The 16,489-nt window shown below is 37.0% G+C and overlaps 5 protein-coding genes across 5 annotated transcripts; 2 read left to right on the top strand and 3 right to left on the bottom strand.

Moving 5' to 3' along the window:
* Window positions 1–50: 50 nt before the first annotated feature.
* On the bottom strand, window positions 51–743 carry BDF20DRAFT_612251 (uncharacterized protein). The gene is made up of 2 exons (XM_053075874.1): window positions 503–743; window positions 51–437 (listed from the first exon to the last, which is right to left on the bottom strand). The coding sequence occupies exons 1-2, from the start codon at window positions 640–642 to the stop codon at window positions 245–247; spliced, it is 333 nt and encodes a 110-aa protein (XP_052934996.1). The 5' UTR covers window positions 643–743; the 3' UTR covers window positions 51–244.
* A 63-nt stretch (window positions 744–806) lies between these two features.
* Window positions 807–1,122, bottom strand: BDF20DRAFT_879107 (uncharacterized protein; the record flags this gene model as incomplete). The annotated part of the gene is made up of 1 exon (XM_053081541.1): window positions 807–1,122. A coding segment is annotated over one exon (289 nt), but the record flags the coding sequence as incomplete, so codon positions are not given.
* Window positions 1,123–4,710: 3,588 nt separating this feature from the next.
* Window positions 4,711–9,830, top strand: BDF20DRAFT_944466 (multi drug resistance-associated protein MRP). The gene is made up of 10 exons (XM_053084832.1): window positions 4,711–4,818; window positions 4,895–5,149; window positions 5,238–5,347; window positions 5,418–5,498; window positions 5,575–5,632; window positions 5,715–5,996; window positions 6,074–6,137; window positions 6,211–6,461; window positions 6,536–9,391; window positions 9,479–9,830. The coding sequence occupies exons 1-10, from the start codon at window positions 4,762–4,764 to the stop codon at window positions 9,701–9,703; spliced, it is 4,239 nt and encodes a 1,412-aa protein (XP_052934994.1). The 5' UTR covers window positions 4,711–4,761; the 3' UTR covers window positions 9,704–9,830.
* Window positions 9,831–10,754: 924 nt separating this feature from the next.
* BDF20DRAFT_879096 (uncharacterized protein) lies at window positions 10,755–12,219 on the top strand. Its single transcript, XM_053081540.1, has 6 exons — window positions 10,755–10,799; window positions 10,891–11,233; window positions 11,305–11,423; window positions 11,493–11,548; window positions 11,632–11,794; window positions 11,886–12,219. Exons 2-6 carry the CDS (start codon window positions 10,964–10,966, stop codon window positions 12,121–12,123), a joined length of 846 nt encoding a protein of 281 aa, XP_052934993.1. The 5' UTR covers window positions 10,755–10,799; window positions 10,891–10,963; the 3' UTR covers window positions 12,124–12,219.
* Window positions 12,220–14,167: 1,948 nt separating this feature from the next.
* BDF20DRAFT_836904 (uncharacterized protein) lies at window positions 14,168–15,225 on the bottom strand (the record flags this gene model as incomplete). Its single annotated transcript, XM_053078996.1, has 2 exons — window positions 14,168–14,419; window positions 15,061–15,225. 2 exons carry the CDS (start codon window positions 15,223–15,225, stop codon window positions 14,168–14,170), a joined length of 417 nt encoding a protein of 138 aa, XP_052934992.1.
* Between the last annotated feature and the right edge of the window lie 1,264 nt (window positions 15,226–16,489).

Raw genomic sequence — 16,489 nt, 5'->3', positions numbered from 1 at the left:
ATTTATTATTCTAGTATGTTCCTTAAAAGCCTGTAAAAAGTTCAACACATTTTGTAAATGAATCGATTGCGTCTAAATATTTATGTAGGTTTTGAATTGTTTTTAGCAGCGTTCACGTCCCGGTTCCAAAGTATCGAACAGGTTTTGCAGGCAAGGATACTTTGGCCTGGAACAGTTTTCAATGCCTCAACAGTGTTGGAACGGCAATTGTTGCATATTAGAGAAGTTAAATATTCATCAATGGTTAATACGAGCAATCACCAACAGCCTCTCTTCGCTTCAAAACACCCCATAGAACCCCAACGGCACCAGTTTTGTGGCCTTTGATGGGCACGGCAGATTTTCCGAACATGCTACTACCAAATACAATCAGAGGGACCTTTCTAATGTTGCCTACACTGAAGGGATCAGGCTTCCATTTGTTCTTTACGGAATTGCTATGGAATTCTGTAAATATTTTCTGCAGATAGTGGATGATGTACTTGTCATTTAAAAATCTTACCTATCTTTCTTTGCGATAATTTCGTCTAAGTCCCTCGCTTCATCTTCTTTCTTCTCTTCCGGAACCTTTTTCTTCTTCTTCTTCTTCTTCTTCTTTATTCGTTTAGAAAAGGCCGTTCTGTCATATTCTTCTTTAGCCATCTGTCTCGATCCTTTTTCTTCAACCTCAATTGCTTATTATACTTTGCAGTTCCCATTGATAAGCATATTAACCATATTGTCAGCGGCACGCTTCCGACCCTGATTACAATTGAAATCTGTCTTCAGCAGTGCTTTCGCCGTAAAAAGAGAACAAGGCTTCGAAGTGCTGCAATATATATTGTACATGATGGTCATGTTGTTTGATGATAGAAGTTTTTGGCGGTTGGTATGCCACTTTCGATCATTTTAATTGTGCCTGCTTTCTGCTGTTCCAGTTTTGCAATGTATCTGATACTGCCGGTCATATGATAATATTCCTTGGTAGAGCAGCTGCGTACTTGATGTTTGCTATGATTCAGCCCGATTGCCGCTGTGAAGACAGATCTTCGGCCTGGATCAAGGAAAGCGGGTCTGTAATTGTCTTGTACTTCGTCATAAGAAAAATCTTCCAAAGTCAAGGTATGATTATGAATGGTCATGTCTTCTTTTGTTTTCTTTTTGCGGCTGAACAAAAAGTCTACAGTAAAGCCGTCCGACCTAACCATGTTTCGAAACATTACATCAGAACTTTCCTTCAAAGCGGTTAGACTATGCCACAAGCAAAAATACGGGTGTGATTACTATTAGGGATAATTTTGCTGAAGAAGTTTTTCTATAGGTTTTACCTCTTAAAACCGAACTTTTTGAAGTTGAAGACTTTGCAGAATTGTTCAAGTTGGGCTGTATAACCTTTGGCAACTTTTCCATTTGGGGGAACGAAAAGTAGAATGACCCTTTAAGTTTCAACTGATGCACTTGATATCTCCAGTTGTTTGCTTCTTCTTTCTCTTTGCTTGCTTCTTTCCTTCCTTGACTGTAGCTGATTGCTTACATTTCTTGCCGCTACTTCCAACAAAATTTCCGTTAAGCAAACATAAACTTGTCTTGTAGTGAGAGCATGATACTCACCATCACGCGCAGAAACTGCTTTCTAAAACTTGCATTCATGGTATGCCTTATTGAAATGCCCGAGTGTTTTGCAATCCCTGCACTCGATGTTTACTAGTCATACGAAACATAATCTGAGGATTACTACTATAACTTATTTGTGGCAGCGCGCTCATGTGTTACTTACGGAAGGACTCATCTTTGACTTTATTCTTATGGGCTTCTGCCACCAATTTAATTTTTTGCAAGATTATGGCTTTGTACATGGTAAGTAATAGCTGTCAGGATGAGGAAAGAAAGTATAGAAGAAGATGATGAAAAGTCAAAGAAAAGACGTCTAAATGCTTCGAATTTGACAACATCTATTTTTTATTACGATTGACAACAACAACCGTTATCTACGTGGCGGAAGAACGTGTCTGGGATCAGTTTAACGCGTAGATCAATTCAGATGATGCATAAATAACGTCTCGTAAACCACAACCCTGTGTCTATTACTAATAAGATCTGTGTCGTGCTGAAAATTCAGTACATCTCGTAGTACTTTAGGCGTAGTGCCGCTATCAACCGAAAAGTATCTAATAACCTTTAAAGTAATGTCTCCAATTAAAGTGTAAAGATCTTACAGGTATTTCAATTCGTATCCTGTTTTACCTAGAAACGTCTCCAAATAAAACTTAGATTGTCCACTAAATAATTCGACCCGCAGCTGATGTATCCGATGGCGTTTGGGTTGGCTTCCTGGAGGCCACTGAACCTATTGCCTTAAACATCCTTCGTCATTACTTACAAAGTCCCACGCTATCTCCTGTTCAAACATGCACCACCGCCTACGACTCCCCACATCAGTCTGTGATCCCATATCCTATGTCCTCAACCGTCTTCCTACACATCCGATCAACAACCCATCCCAAATACAAAACTGGCATTTTCTATGGCCAGCATTTTGTCACATTTTGTTTGAACTCGACTACTTACACCACTCTCAAGAGCCGCCTTCAACTCCTCGGTTAGGGCATATATTGCTCGACTGGTTACCCTCTTCCCCTCCCCTCGCACAACCCTTTAGTACATAACCCTTTTTACCCTTGAGCCCTAAGGGGTTTTTAAATTCTTTTCAGCCTTTGGAGCTGCCCCGGGCAATTTAGATAAGCTTAATATCTCGTGTCCATTGGGCTTTAAAGAAAAATAAAAATAAAAATAAAAAAAATATTATGTAATAAAATCTATGTTTAAACGTAGCTGCCGTAATGCCCTGCAGGTGTACCAGCTAGTGGGATTTCTCATGTACGGTCACGAACCGCTTATTACTGCCCTTTAACCATGATATGGGCATTGATCAATGACTTTGTACCACGGATTAGAGAAGGGCAGGGTCAGGTCTTTATGCGTTTGATTGAGCGATGGCAACAACCTTCAGTGTATCATTCAATTCAGTACGAGATTAAAAATGGTCCTTTAAGGGAGAAAAGATCGAGATTTTCAAACCACTATAACATTTTACAAAGATATTGAAAAGGCAATGCAATAGTGCAGAAGATCGGCAAAGTCAGTTCATTGTGGGTAAACTTTTGTATAACGAATGTTACTGCCAGTAGGTTGATAGATACTTGCTTGATTGATTTCTGCTTGCTACATTTCTCTTTGAACAGACGTACATTTGAAGTTGGTTCTCTGAGTGCATATTTTGCGCTTGACGACAATTAATCACTAGATCAAAACCGTAAAGATACTGCTTCGTATATGTTTACGTCTACAAGGGGGACAAACTTTTCCGTTACGCAACAGTCTCGAGTGCATGTGATAGGTTGCTGAATAATTTACAGTAGTATTAGTAAATTCCATGTTCACATTTCCCTATTGTCTGTCTTCACAGCTCAACTCATGCAGACGTAAAAAATTCTCTCAGGTTGAGCCAACATCATCAACAAATGAGCTGGTGAAACTGCCCAACAACATAACACTCGTGGAGAAGTCATCAATACTCCTCTGAAAAAGTCATTTAGCATAGTGATTTGACAGATATAGTATTCATCAATAGTATATTTTTCTAACAAAATATCACTTTCAATATCACTTTTATGTCTATTATGGCTTTACTCCAAGAAAGGCTCTTCGAAAATGAAAAATTCTATATGAAGAAAGCAACAAATCTCACTTGAAGCATTAAATTTTCCATCCTACTGCTCCAGGTTTCATCCCGTGTTAAGTAATAGAAACTGAAGGCATTTAGTATTATACTTCTCCCAAGTCATAGTTTTGAATTTGGTAAAAGGAGTGAGTAAGATGATATGTTCAAACCTTTTGGACAGGCTCAAGCTTAAGAAATTCCATTGCCTTCCATTCTATTAGAAGAAATCTTTGAAATGCCGTCATCTTACGTATCGTTTGCCCATTATTGGAAGGCGAAGAGGACTGCGGGTTCTGAACGGATTACTAAGAAAGCTGGTCCGGTGTTGTAAAACAAACTTTAAAACAAACAATTAGATTTTTGTTCTTTCCAGAATTTTTCTTTTTGTATTGATTTGTTCCCCAGCTTTACAGTTTGCCTAGAACTTGCAGTAAAAGGATATCGGTCTTGGAGCAATATGAATAATATAAGACCAGGATTAGTCCTTCAATCGGGCGATCTGCAGAATACGTTTGTTAATTCGCAACATTTACTCATCGATGAGCCTTACACAGGCATGTGCAAAAATAAAGAAGGATGGGTAAGCTGTTAACTTTGAAGAGTATATTTGAAGTCTTGGGTTGACAGAGCAAGTATTAGGGCCCTTTTTCGAATGAAAGACTACCTGACTTCACACCTTGCTTCGAAGACACGTAAGACAACTGGCTTTCGTTATGAAATCAGAAAAAAAGAAGAAAAAATAGACTGTCGATGTTAAACCCGACTTTTTGATTCTAGTGCCATCACAATGATACCATATGTATATATAATAGTGGCTGGGATGATTCGTTTTTGGATCTTGTCAAAGAGAGAGTCACTGTCAAAAGATATGACAAGGAACTGGCTGTATTTTGCAAAGATGGTAATTCTTTTGGGCGTAGGAAATAAATGGGCGCAAAATCAGAATATATAGGGAATTAGATGAACTGATATGTATACTTTCCATATTATTTTAGTCCGCTTTTACAAGTCTGTTGGTTATCAAGATTTGCAGCTTTTCTTTTGCAGTTATCGAAGATGGTATGGATTGGATAGAAAATGCACAAATCCTTATGAAGGGAATGTCTGTGCTTGTGATGGTATGCAAAATCAACATTTGATTTATGGTGGAATTCATTTCTAACCAAATAACATTTCTTTCCATTCGTATGATAGCTATTTGTTATTGCGCTGCATCAAATTGAATATACCCGTAATAGAATCTCTTCCGGAGTGCTATTGTTTTATTGGCTTTTTGTGATCATCGTTGATGGTATCAAACTGCGTACCCGTTATCTGAATGACGATCAATATACCGATTCCACACAATTTGGCTTTTTTACTGTCAGTTTTTTCCTATCATGTACGATATTTATTTTGGAGAACCTGCCAAGACCCAAAAGTCAGTACATTATGCTTGAGGAAGATGAAGTAAGTATTATTGGACGGAAAAGTAGCCACATTACCATTTGACTTCGAATGAAGATTTGCTCATTTTTTTTTTTTTTAAAAAAAAAAGCTGGATTCACCTGAGGAAAGAACCAACATTTTTGGTAGACTTACATTTAGTTGGATGACCCCTTTAATGAGGCTAGGTTATAAGCATCCATTAACAATGGACGATTTATGGTTAGGAATTAAAACAATGTGATAATAATCCATCAGTTTGGTTAACTAAACTAATGTTCGTTCTCAACAGGAACCTCAAATCGGATGATCAATCGGTCAACGTAGGCGCTGAATTTCAGAAAAACTGGCAAAAAGAATTGAAAAAGTCAAAGTAAGTGTTTTAGCAGACTTCTACCGTAATCTAATGACGAACAAGAACTCAAGCACTTTTTTATGGCATCACTTAGGCCATCCTTGCTACGTGCTCTTGTTATGACGTTGGGGGGACCCTTCGCTTTAGCGGCTGTAAGTGTACAACCACAACAGTAATAATAAATATGTGATAGTCCGGGTGTTAACAGCTTCTTGCAATATATAGTTCTTTAAGGCACTACAGGATATTCTTCAATTCACGCAACCTATGCTTCTCAAGCAATTAATGGTATGGGTTACCAGCTATAATTCTCCTGAGCCTCGCCCTGCTTATCAAGGCGTTTTGATTTCTATTGCCATGTTTATCACCGCAATCTGCCAAACCATGTTCCTTCATCAATATTTCCAACGATGTTTCACTACCGGTATGCGTCTTCGCGCTGCACTTGTCACAGCAGTATATCAAAAAACTCTAGTCCTCAGTAATGCTAGTCGACAAAAATCAACCGTTGGTGAGGTAGGATGATTTATGACCAATTCTGAGCTATAACGAAGACGTGAGTTACTAAAGCATAAACTTTTACTCATTTGTAGATTGTTAACCATATGAGCGTAGATGCCCAAAGATTGATGGACTTATGTACTTACTTCCATATCGGTAAGTTCAATTGACGTTCACATTAGATATATTTTTGTGGACGTTATACCCATTGTGCAATTGATATTATTAGTATGGAGTGGCCCTTTCCAGATAATTATCGCTTTGATCTTCTTGTACAACACAATGGGACCTAGTATTGGTGCTGGTGTAGGTATTTTAATCCTTGCCATTCCTTTGAATACCTATTTGGCCCGCAAGATGCGTACATACCAAAAAACACAAATGGGTAATAAGGATGCAAGAGTCAAGTTAATGAATGAAATTTTGAATGGTATTCGTGTCATAAAATTGTATGCATGGGAGAATCCATTTTTGGAAAAGGTAAAAATTGATTTTTGTTCACAATACTTGAAAAGATGGATTGTTCATCGGCATTATTTACTTCTTTAAATTAGATAAGCTTTATTCGTAATGATTTGGAATTAGCTACCTTGAAGAAGATCGGTGTCTTGTCAGCAGTACAAAACTTTACCTGGACTTCTATCCCTTTCTTAGTTTCCCTTTCCACTTTTGCCGTTTACGTATTTGTTTCTGAAACACCACTGACAAGTGATATCGCTTTCGTTGCTATAGCGCTTTTTGGTCTTCTGCAATTCCCTCTTACTGTCTTTCCCAATGTTATTACTTCAACTATTGAAGCTTCAGTCAGTCTGTATCGTATTGAAGATTATTTGTCTTCCCAAGAGTTAGACCCCACTGCAGTTACTCGCATAAATTTCCGTAGCGATCCAAACTATAACGAGGACACTCCACTCGTTGCCATCAACGACGGTCAGTTCAAATGGGCAGAGGAAGACCCTGCACCCGTATTAAGCGGAATCAATCTTGAAATTCGCAAAGGACAATTGACTGCCGTTGTAGGTCGTGTAGGTGCAGGTAAATCATCTCTTATTAGTGCTCTGCTTGGTGATACTGTCAAGGTGGGAGGTGATGTTATTTTACGCGGATCTGTTGCTTATGTACCCCAACAACCTTGGGTTATGAATGCTACTTTACGTGATAACATTGTCTTTGGTCATCGTTGGGATGCTGATTTCTACGACCGCGTCTTGGAGGCTTGTTCTTTGAAAAGCGATATTGCTATCCTTAGTGCTGGTGATCAAACAGAGATAGGCGAACGCGGTATTAATTTATCGGGCGGCCAAAAAGCTCGCGTATCTCTCGCCAGAGCTATTTATGCCCGTGCTGATGTCTATTTGATGGATGATCCCCTTAGTGCTGTAGATGCTCACGTGGGTCGCCATATTTTTGACCATGTTATTGGACCAGATGGTATACTGAAGAGCAAAGCTCGTCTTCTGGTTACTCATGGCATTTCATATTTACCTCGCGTTGACGAAGTGGTTATGTTACGGGATGGACAGATTGCGCTTAGCGGCAGTTATGCTGATTTAATGGGGCAAAAATCAGAGCTTTACGCACTTATCAGCGATTTTGGTAATCAACAGAATAAATCATCCGATAATGAAGATGAAGTGTCAAATGAAGGAAGGGTTGATGTTGAAAATGAGGAGCCTTATGACAATACTGATGCAGCTTCTATTGGAATGGTGCCTCGTGAAGAAGATGCGCCATTAAACCGCCAACGCAAGCGTTTAAATAGCGAAACCTCTGTTACGAGTGTAAAAACACTTCGTCGAGCTTCCCTTGCTTCTCTTTCGAAGAAGGGAAATAGCGTCAAAAAGGATACTGCAGGTGATCGTTTAATTACTGTTGAAGAAAGCGCTAAGGGTAGCGTTACTTGGGATGTTTACAAGCAGTATGCCAAATCTTGCTCTGTCTACGGCGTTTTTACTGTAATCGCCCTGTTGATGCTCGCACAAATGGCTTCGGTTGGAACCAATTTGTGGCTCAAATACTGGTCTAATCAAAATCAAAACAAGGGTGCTAATCATAATGTATGGTTCTATCTTGGTATTTACGCACTGATTGGCTGGTCATCTACTTTGTTTGCCATGGTTCAAACTCTTGTCCTTTGGGTGTACTGTGCCATCCGTTCTGCTCGGGTTTTGCATACCGAAATGTTGGAAACTATTGTTCGCTCGCCTATGTCATTTTTCGATACAACTCCTTTAGGAAGAATTTTGAACCGTTTTAGTAAGGATCAGCATACTGTGGATGAAGTTTTGCCTAGAACTTTTAACGGTTACTTCCGCGTGTTGTTCTCCGTTATTGCTACCGTTTGTATTATCGCTTTCTCTACTCCTTTATTTATGATCTTAGTGATCCCTCTTGGCATCATCTACATCTACATTCAACGGTACTATCTTGAAACATCTCGTGAGCTGAAACGTTTGGATTCTGTTGGTAAGAGTCCTATCTACTCTCATTTCCAAGAAACCATCTCTGGTGTATCCACTATCCGTGCATATGAACAACAACGACGTTTCATGTTTGAAAACGAGTGCAAATTAGATGATAATCAAAGAGCCTACTTCCCTTCGATCTCTTGTAACAGATGGCTTGCTGTACGTCTTGAATTCCTAGGCTCTATCATTATTCTTGCCGCTTCTGCTTTTGCTGTTTTGGATGTAGTTTATGGTACTTCATCTATTGACGCTGGTTTGGTTGGTCTTTCTGTTTCTTACGCCTTAAGTGTAACTCAGGCCTTGAATTGGGTCATTAGATCATATTGTGAAATTGAGACCAACATCGTTTCTGTTGAACGTATCAAGGAATATATCGACTTACCTACTGAAAAATACAATGCTGTACGTGGTGTTAGTTCTATGTGGCCAGAAAAAGGTCTTATTGAATTCCGTGATTATGCTACTCGTTATCGTCCCGGATTGGATCTTGCCCTACGTGATATGTCCTTCACTGTGAAACCGAAGGAGAAGATTGGTATTGTTGGCCGTACTGGTGCCGGTAAAAGCTCGTTGAGTTTGAGTTTGTTCCGTATTGTTGAAGCAGCTAAGGGTTCCATTTATATCGATGGTGTTGACATTGCTAGTCTGCGTTTGTTTGATTTGAGATCTCGCTTGACGATTATTCCTCAAGATCCTGTCTTATTTGCGGGCACCGTGAGGGAAAACTTAGATCCTTTTGGTGCACATGATGATTCCGAACTCTGGCAAGCTCTGCAGCATTCTCATCTCCAAGACCATATATCCAAGATGGATGGTAAATTGAATGCAGTTGTTTTGGAAGGTGGTGAGAACTTCTCTGTCGGACAACGCCAACTGATTTGTTTGGCGCGTGCACTCCTTCGTAGAACAACTATTCTTATCCTTGATGAAGCGACCGCTGCTGTAAGTTACTTCTAGTAATCAATTCATAAAATGTGTTAGGGAGTAATTACAGTACTAATCGATTTCTTGCTGTCTTATTTCAAACAGATTGATGTGGAAACAGATGCTATCATTCAAGATACAATTCGAAAGCAATTTGCACATTGTACTATCCTTACTATTGCTCACAGAATCAACACCGTATTAGATTCCGACAGGATCCTTGTGCTAGATAAAGGTCGTATATCTGAGTTCGATTCGCCTAAGTCATTGATTGACAATAAGAAATCGATTTTCTATTCAATGGCTAAGGAAGCCGGTCTTGTCGAATAAACTACTTTATTGTCGTGCCCATACGAAATTTTGTAATATGTTGTCTATAGATAAATACGTCATGCATAATTTATGGATATGAATAACCTCAGTTGAATAAACGAGTATTACATCCTATAATCGCTGGTGGCTTTCAACTAATTTTTGCTGGAATAAATTGTGTCATAAATAAATATGAGTTTCTTGTGAAATATATAAAGTAACTTTAACTCATATTACAATTACCTAGGTTTTTACGGCACTATGGTCAATTGGAAGTTACTTTTTGCTCTTACAATTTATCTGTGAATATATGCAAAAATGCAAAGCAAATGTCCCTTCCTGAATTCATAATCCAAGTAGCTGCATTATTCTTGGTTCTCTCTTTTAAAAAAAATGGAACCTGGATTTTTGTAAATGTGCTCTATTGTGATATGTTGGACTAGAGAATACATAGCTTGATCCAATTGTTTGTAAAGTATAGCTGTTGACAGAAACGTAACGTTACATGAACTTGTGAGATGTTATAGTAGTTTTGTGAGAAGAAGCATTGTATGTTCAGCACTTTTTGGGTTCTTTGCAGTTAATCTTTTATAAGTTGCTCAATATATTTCTGTTAAATACTCACTCAAAGCAATGCAATATGCGAGCTTGCACATAGTCAACTGTCTTGAAGTTTATCAGCTGACTGTTTAACCCTTCTGATAACAAGCAAAATTCATAATAGAAAACAGGGCATCACATTGGTAATCAATGACAAATACATGATAACGAACAGTAACCGAGCAGTTAACCGCCGTGATACATATATATTGTTGGCTCCGCATTTCCAAATTTATGACAAACTTACTGCATATAAGGACATAACGATGTATTTATTAAACTTATTATACCGACTACCATGATGAAAATCTTGATATTAGGCGTGATCTGATCATTAAATACTTACAGCATTGACTGTAATACTATAAGATAATCTACCTAGCATGGTACCCATGTTAAAACTTCCATGCTTTTAGGATCATGGTTACATACTGGTTTTCTTTTTAAAAAAAGCGATTTAGCACATAATGCAATATTTACTGCATGGCAAGAAGTCTTGCTGTTTTGTCAAAAAGTATTACTCTTATTAGCATACATTCTAGTTTAATCACTTGAATTCTAAATGTCACAGCTAACATCGTCAATAACGGCATGATTTTTCGAAGATTTAGAAGTATATAAGGCAACATAGCCAGCAAAACCATCTTTTTCTTTACTTGGTGTTTTGTGAAAAGTATAATGGTGTATCAAGATACGAAACTAAAGCGTTCACATAATATTTTTTTACACTGGTGTGGGTTTGATCAATTTATTCCAGAACAAATAGTGACATCGTATTGGATTTCGCCAAAGGTGTTACTTCTTTATCGTATTATCTGTGCTCTCTATACCGGCTTCATTTTTTGGTTCTTCGTCATTGTATTCTCATTTTGGCCAATTGATTTATGGAACATCTACTTTAAATTTTTCACTATATATTCCTACGTTGGTCTTCATGCGTATTTTGTGGTAAGCGTTTTTTTTTTTTTTTTTTTTTTTTTGTACTGCAAACTTACAGCATTAACCCATTATTGAATCAGACAACAGCCATCTACGAATGGAGATATATCAAAAGTAAAAGTGTCAACTTCCTTCTGCATCGAAAGTCTTTTTGGAATTACACATTTATGTATTTATACAGCACAGTCGTATGCTTCAAGTAAGTTGAATAGGAATTATTGCGTTAAAATACTACTTCACTTGATTGACACTGTAGCTGAATATATAGTATCTTAACACCAGTGATCTATTGGACCCTACTTTCTTACTTGTTACCTCTTGACAGTAAGCGTTTGAAAGCGATATAGATTTATTTAGCTTACATCGCAGCTCGGTTGATATGTTGACGCTTATTTTGTATAATATAGATTTCTTGTCAATTTTATTCAATGTATCTTTTCATATTCTGGCTTTCTTGATGATGTTCTTCGATGTTTGGTTCACGAGAATGCGATTACCAAAACGATTGGTTATATTCACGACTTTTACCGTCTTCCTCTATATGATTGAGGCATTCATTGACCATGCAATGTAAGTTGTGGCTCTTCAATGGAGTTATCAATATATTCCCAAACTTATTGTGTTTAACGAATTACCTGCTCCATATATTTACCACCAATAGCCAAGGGACCTGGGTTTATCCATTCATGGATTGGAAACAGGGATTTGTAGCTTTCCTATATTACCTGTATGTAGGTAATGTGGAAGTAGCAGCTTTCTTCATTATGAAGGCTATACACATTCTGCGCGATCGATTAGCTTACAAATTAGGCAAAGCAGAGGCAGCAGTGAATTTTCCCGAACATAGACAACGAGAAGAACATGCTGAGTTAAATACAGATATTACGCGTATGGCATAAAAACCGTTTGCGTAATATAACTTGACCAATTATTCTATACTTTCATATTTTAATAATTATAAGTTAATTTAATGATTATAAAGCTTTACTTATGCAGAGTTTGACGCAGTTCAAGCATTTTTTACAAATATGTGCGTAGATTTCTTGTTGAGTTAGAAGCAAAATCAGAAAGTCTAACTATAAGCTTATTAAAAGCATTGTTTACTTTCTTCCAAGCTTTCTGAAAATATTCTTACAATGATAAAATTGGTAAACTTAAAGAACGCTTCAATTAAGTTACGAAAAGGTTGTGTAATCAATTTCTTCGTACATTGTACCATTTGAAACGTGTGAAACGAAAACGAAAAATTAGATGGCCAGTGGTTAAACTGTTGTCATAAGATACAGTCGAATTCACGCACAGTGAGGGAGGAACACTTAATATATGGCTTCTGTGATTGCTGCAATTTGTGAGAATAAGCCGAATTGCTTACATTCATGAATTTAACAATCAGTAATTTATTTCTAAATTCTGTAGAGTAAGCCATATACGATAGATATTTCACTGTTACATTTTGTTTACAGCAAACTCTAGATATCACAGCAGGAAGTACTTTGTAATGTGCCATGAAGCATATCAATGGAACACGTCAGTAAGACCAACCTTAACATTGTAATCTTTAGTGATGACACAAATGTCACTGTATGAACGACTGGACCAAATGCACTGTTCAAAAGTTAGCTGTTATTTGCCGTTATACAAAGCAAACATGTGAAGAGTTACATGAACACCATAAGAAGCAACTGTTTTTTTCTAGGAGTAGGATATGAGTAAACACAATTGCAGCTTTTGTAAGATAATTGTATATGGGTGCTATGACCACCTTGCCTACTATAATACTCCCTTATTAGGATTACATGGATCAGAGATCTCCTCTTAAATTTTAGGTGGAACAAAAAGTACAATCAACAAGCTTTTTGGATCATACGATGAGGGTCAATGCTTTTGAAGGATATGTGTGGCGGTAGAGCGGCTTCAACCGAACACTAATGAAATTGCAGTTGATGGATTGCATACACCGTCATGATCAATTAAAGGGCTTAATGCTGTCGGTCGCAATCATCTTACTACCAAATGCAATTATCTAACTAATAATGGGGTTGTGTTTACGTCCATTGATTTATGCATGGATTTTGACGTCAAAATTTCCGAATCATTATGTTTCCAATCGTATGTATCTGGCAAGAATACGCGATGGTTCATTTATACATTTCGATACCACATTGGAGGTGCACTCGCGACAGGGAATCTAGTAAACTGTACATGGCTCATAACTGTGACATTTGCTTCCAAAAAAACTGAAGTATTCAGCTTAATGTAGGACAATGCTCGAAGGTTGCTTGACGTGTCTCTTTTTTGAAAGTTATCAATTATCAAATCGATTCTTGCAAGAAGCTGAACTTATTGTTACACCCTTCAGTTTTTAAACAAGTTCGCTGAGATAACTTTCTGTAATTCGCGTATTCAAGTGCAGAACATTTTTAAAACTGCAACTTTCTCTTTCCATTTTATTTCTGTCTTCTTATTCTTTTCGATTCAAATTTTATACTTTGTATATTTCACAGAATTCAAATTCAACTTCAAGCACCTTCTTTTTCCTGATCTGTTATTTTGCTTACCATAAAAGCGCTATAAAGCCAAGCGTGTACCTATAGGCTAACAGTTAGAAGGTTTGCTTGTTAATGATTTAATGTCTATGTATGTAACTGTACTTACAATCTCCCAACAGCAGTAGGGATCAAACTGTTATGCTTACAATAGTAAAAAATACTGTAATATCTGAAAATACTAAGTTAAGAAGAAAACCAGACAAAATTATACTCCTGAAGAGCTATGCTAGAAACGGTGTTACCAATACTTTACTATAACTCACATTGCAGCAATATATGCAATATAGCACCAATTGCATTTGTTACTCACAGGAGACCTCGACCTAACAACCCTAGGCCCCCTCCACGGCCAAGTCCTCCTCCACCAAATCCACCAATGTGCATACGATGATAATTATCGGTTCAAGAGCTTCAACATTTTCAGTATAATGCTTTTGATTTGGTGTCCAGCGGCCGTGAGCTTTTGAGATGTGATATGAATACCAACACGTTGCGGTTTCTTTACCCAATCTCCTGTATATATCAACAGCCATAATCTATGAACACCATTGCTTTTGGAGCAATCGCAATAAATCCAGAACGAACACTTATCAGGCTTCCATAATACGTAATTGATTTCTAATTCTCGAATAAGCAATCGAAAAAACTTTTCAAATATTTGATAATGTAGATGCAACTATAGTAATATAACCTAGTTTGTCTTGTGTGTAATTTCAAATGATCGAATGATGATATCCTTTACAATATTCCTTTTACTGTAAATAAATGAAAGTAAATGATTTTGCTGCTTTGTTATACAAAAAAAGTACATACAGTACAGTTCTTTCAATTTCTTATTTGCGTGCGGCTTTAATCAATTCAATGTTCTCACCCAAGCTTCCGTTTTTTGAAACTACAAGTTAGTCTGGTTTGGGTTTTTGCGGGATTAATTCGTATGTTTCGCTTTTAACTACCCCTTGCAGCTATACTATGTCAGTTTCATTCCCAACGAGGGCATACGTTGTATACAACGTAGTGCAAACGAAGTTTGAAACGTTATAAGATATTCCAGCGTACTGTTAAATAGTGGAAATGGCGATAGTGAACAAAATTTCTGAAGAAGTAATGAGATTACCATTCCGTGGTTATATTAGTCGGATGTATTATAGAAAAACCAGGAAGTTTAAATACATCTCGTTTACTTCATGAGCTATATCGAAAACAACGTCTATTCGAACTGCTGATGTTTAACTTTGTTTCCCAATTCTTTTTATATTTACTACACGTGTTTATTATTCGTGAACTAACTTTAAGAGATGAAGGGTTGTTAAGTAATGCGCTCATTGAAAGCTCTTTCACATATATAGTCTCTGTATATATGGTCATGATAATTACCCCGAGTATTGTAAACACTGAGTTTTTCGCTTGCAGTTTAAACAGAAGGTCTTGTACTGTAAGAATTTTGTTCTCCATTGAATATTACTCACCAGATAAAATTTGTATTATTCATAAACATGGTGATATGACGACGATCTCAATTTAAAATGGAGATGCAAATAGCGGGGGAGATGTTCACATCACTGGACTGTCAACTATGGTTATATATGAATTCAAAGATATGTACATCGTATAAAAAGCGTTTCTTTTCTTTATGTTTTGAGGGATGCGATCTACACATCAGCTTTAAAGGTTTTATAACCTCGAGTGGGAATAGTAGCAGACTAGCTACAACTTGCAACTAAGTTTGCTCTATATAAACAATATTTATTTTGTTAAGTTAAATAATTGCAAGAGGTTATGTCATTGGTTGCTGTAACAGTTTGTTACGAAAGATTGATGGAAAGTAATGAGCTTGCAAAGTAAGATGATCCCAAAAAAGAACTTCCTAAATTTTAACTTTTCAACCTCTCAAAAGTGTAACATCTTTTGTATTTGTATGAACCAACTGGTACTCATTGTGTAATAACCACAAAACTTAGACGTAATGTGAGTAAAATAGAAAAAGAAAATAAAAAAGAAAAAAAAAAAAACTCTGAAAAGTTCATTTCTTATTGAAGAAAGGAAAGCTTTACTATCTCAAATGTACAACAAAGTAAATGTAAAGTTCTCATCATATGACGACTGCAAAACAAGTGAGCAAGATTCAGAACATTCCAGGCCAAAAAAAGGGCCCACTGATAATTATAATGCTTAGAAGCCTAACATCAGTGAGTTCAAAGCGGCTCAATCCACATAAGGAATTGACTAAGTTGTAAAATTTAACGTTGTTCACTTGATGAGAACCAATATTATCGTCAGCTCTACATAAATATTCTTTGGTAACACGCAAAATAACTATAGAGAACGCGATTTTTCATGACTTTCATCCACTTCAACTCGGGTCTAGAATAACTCATAGCTGGTTTTTTTTCAAGGAAATGGTACAACCAAGAGTTCGACTTGTACAAAGTCTGTAAAGCAACGGGTAAAACAATCCTGTCTATAATCGACTGGAGATTACTAAGTTATAATAATTGAATAACGTTGGCTTCAAACTACATAGTACTTATAACATAATGGAAAATATTTGCAATTCAGACAAGGATCCAGGAAACATGGACTGACCTTAGGAGATATATCTCGAAATTTCAGTCTTCATCGATTTTTGTAACTTACAAATAGGAAGAGAAAAAAAGTTATGATAAAGGAATGCCCTGAACAAGTATATTTTATGTTTGACCTTTTTAGCCGGAGAACA

Source organism: Mycotypha africana, assembly GCF_025528875.1.
Source record: "Mycotypha africana strain NRRL 2978 chromosome Unknown BDF20scaffold_7, whole genome shotgun sequence".
Classification (NCBI taxonomy): Eukaryota; Fungi; Mucoromycota; class Mucoromycetes; order Mucorales; family Mycotyphaceae; genus Mycotypha; species Mycotypha africana.
This window is presented reverse-complemented; position numbering and strand designations above follow the sequence as displayed.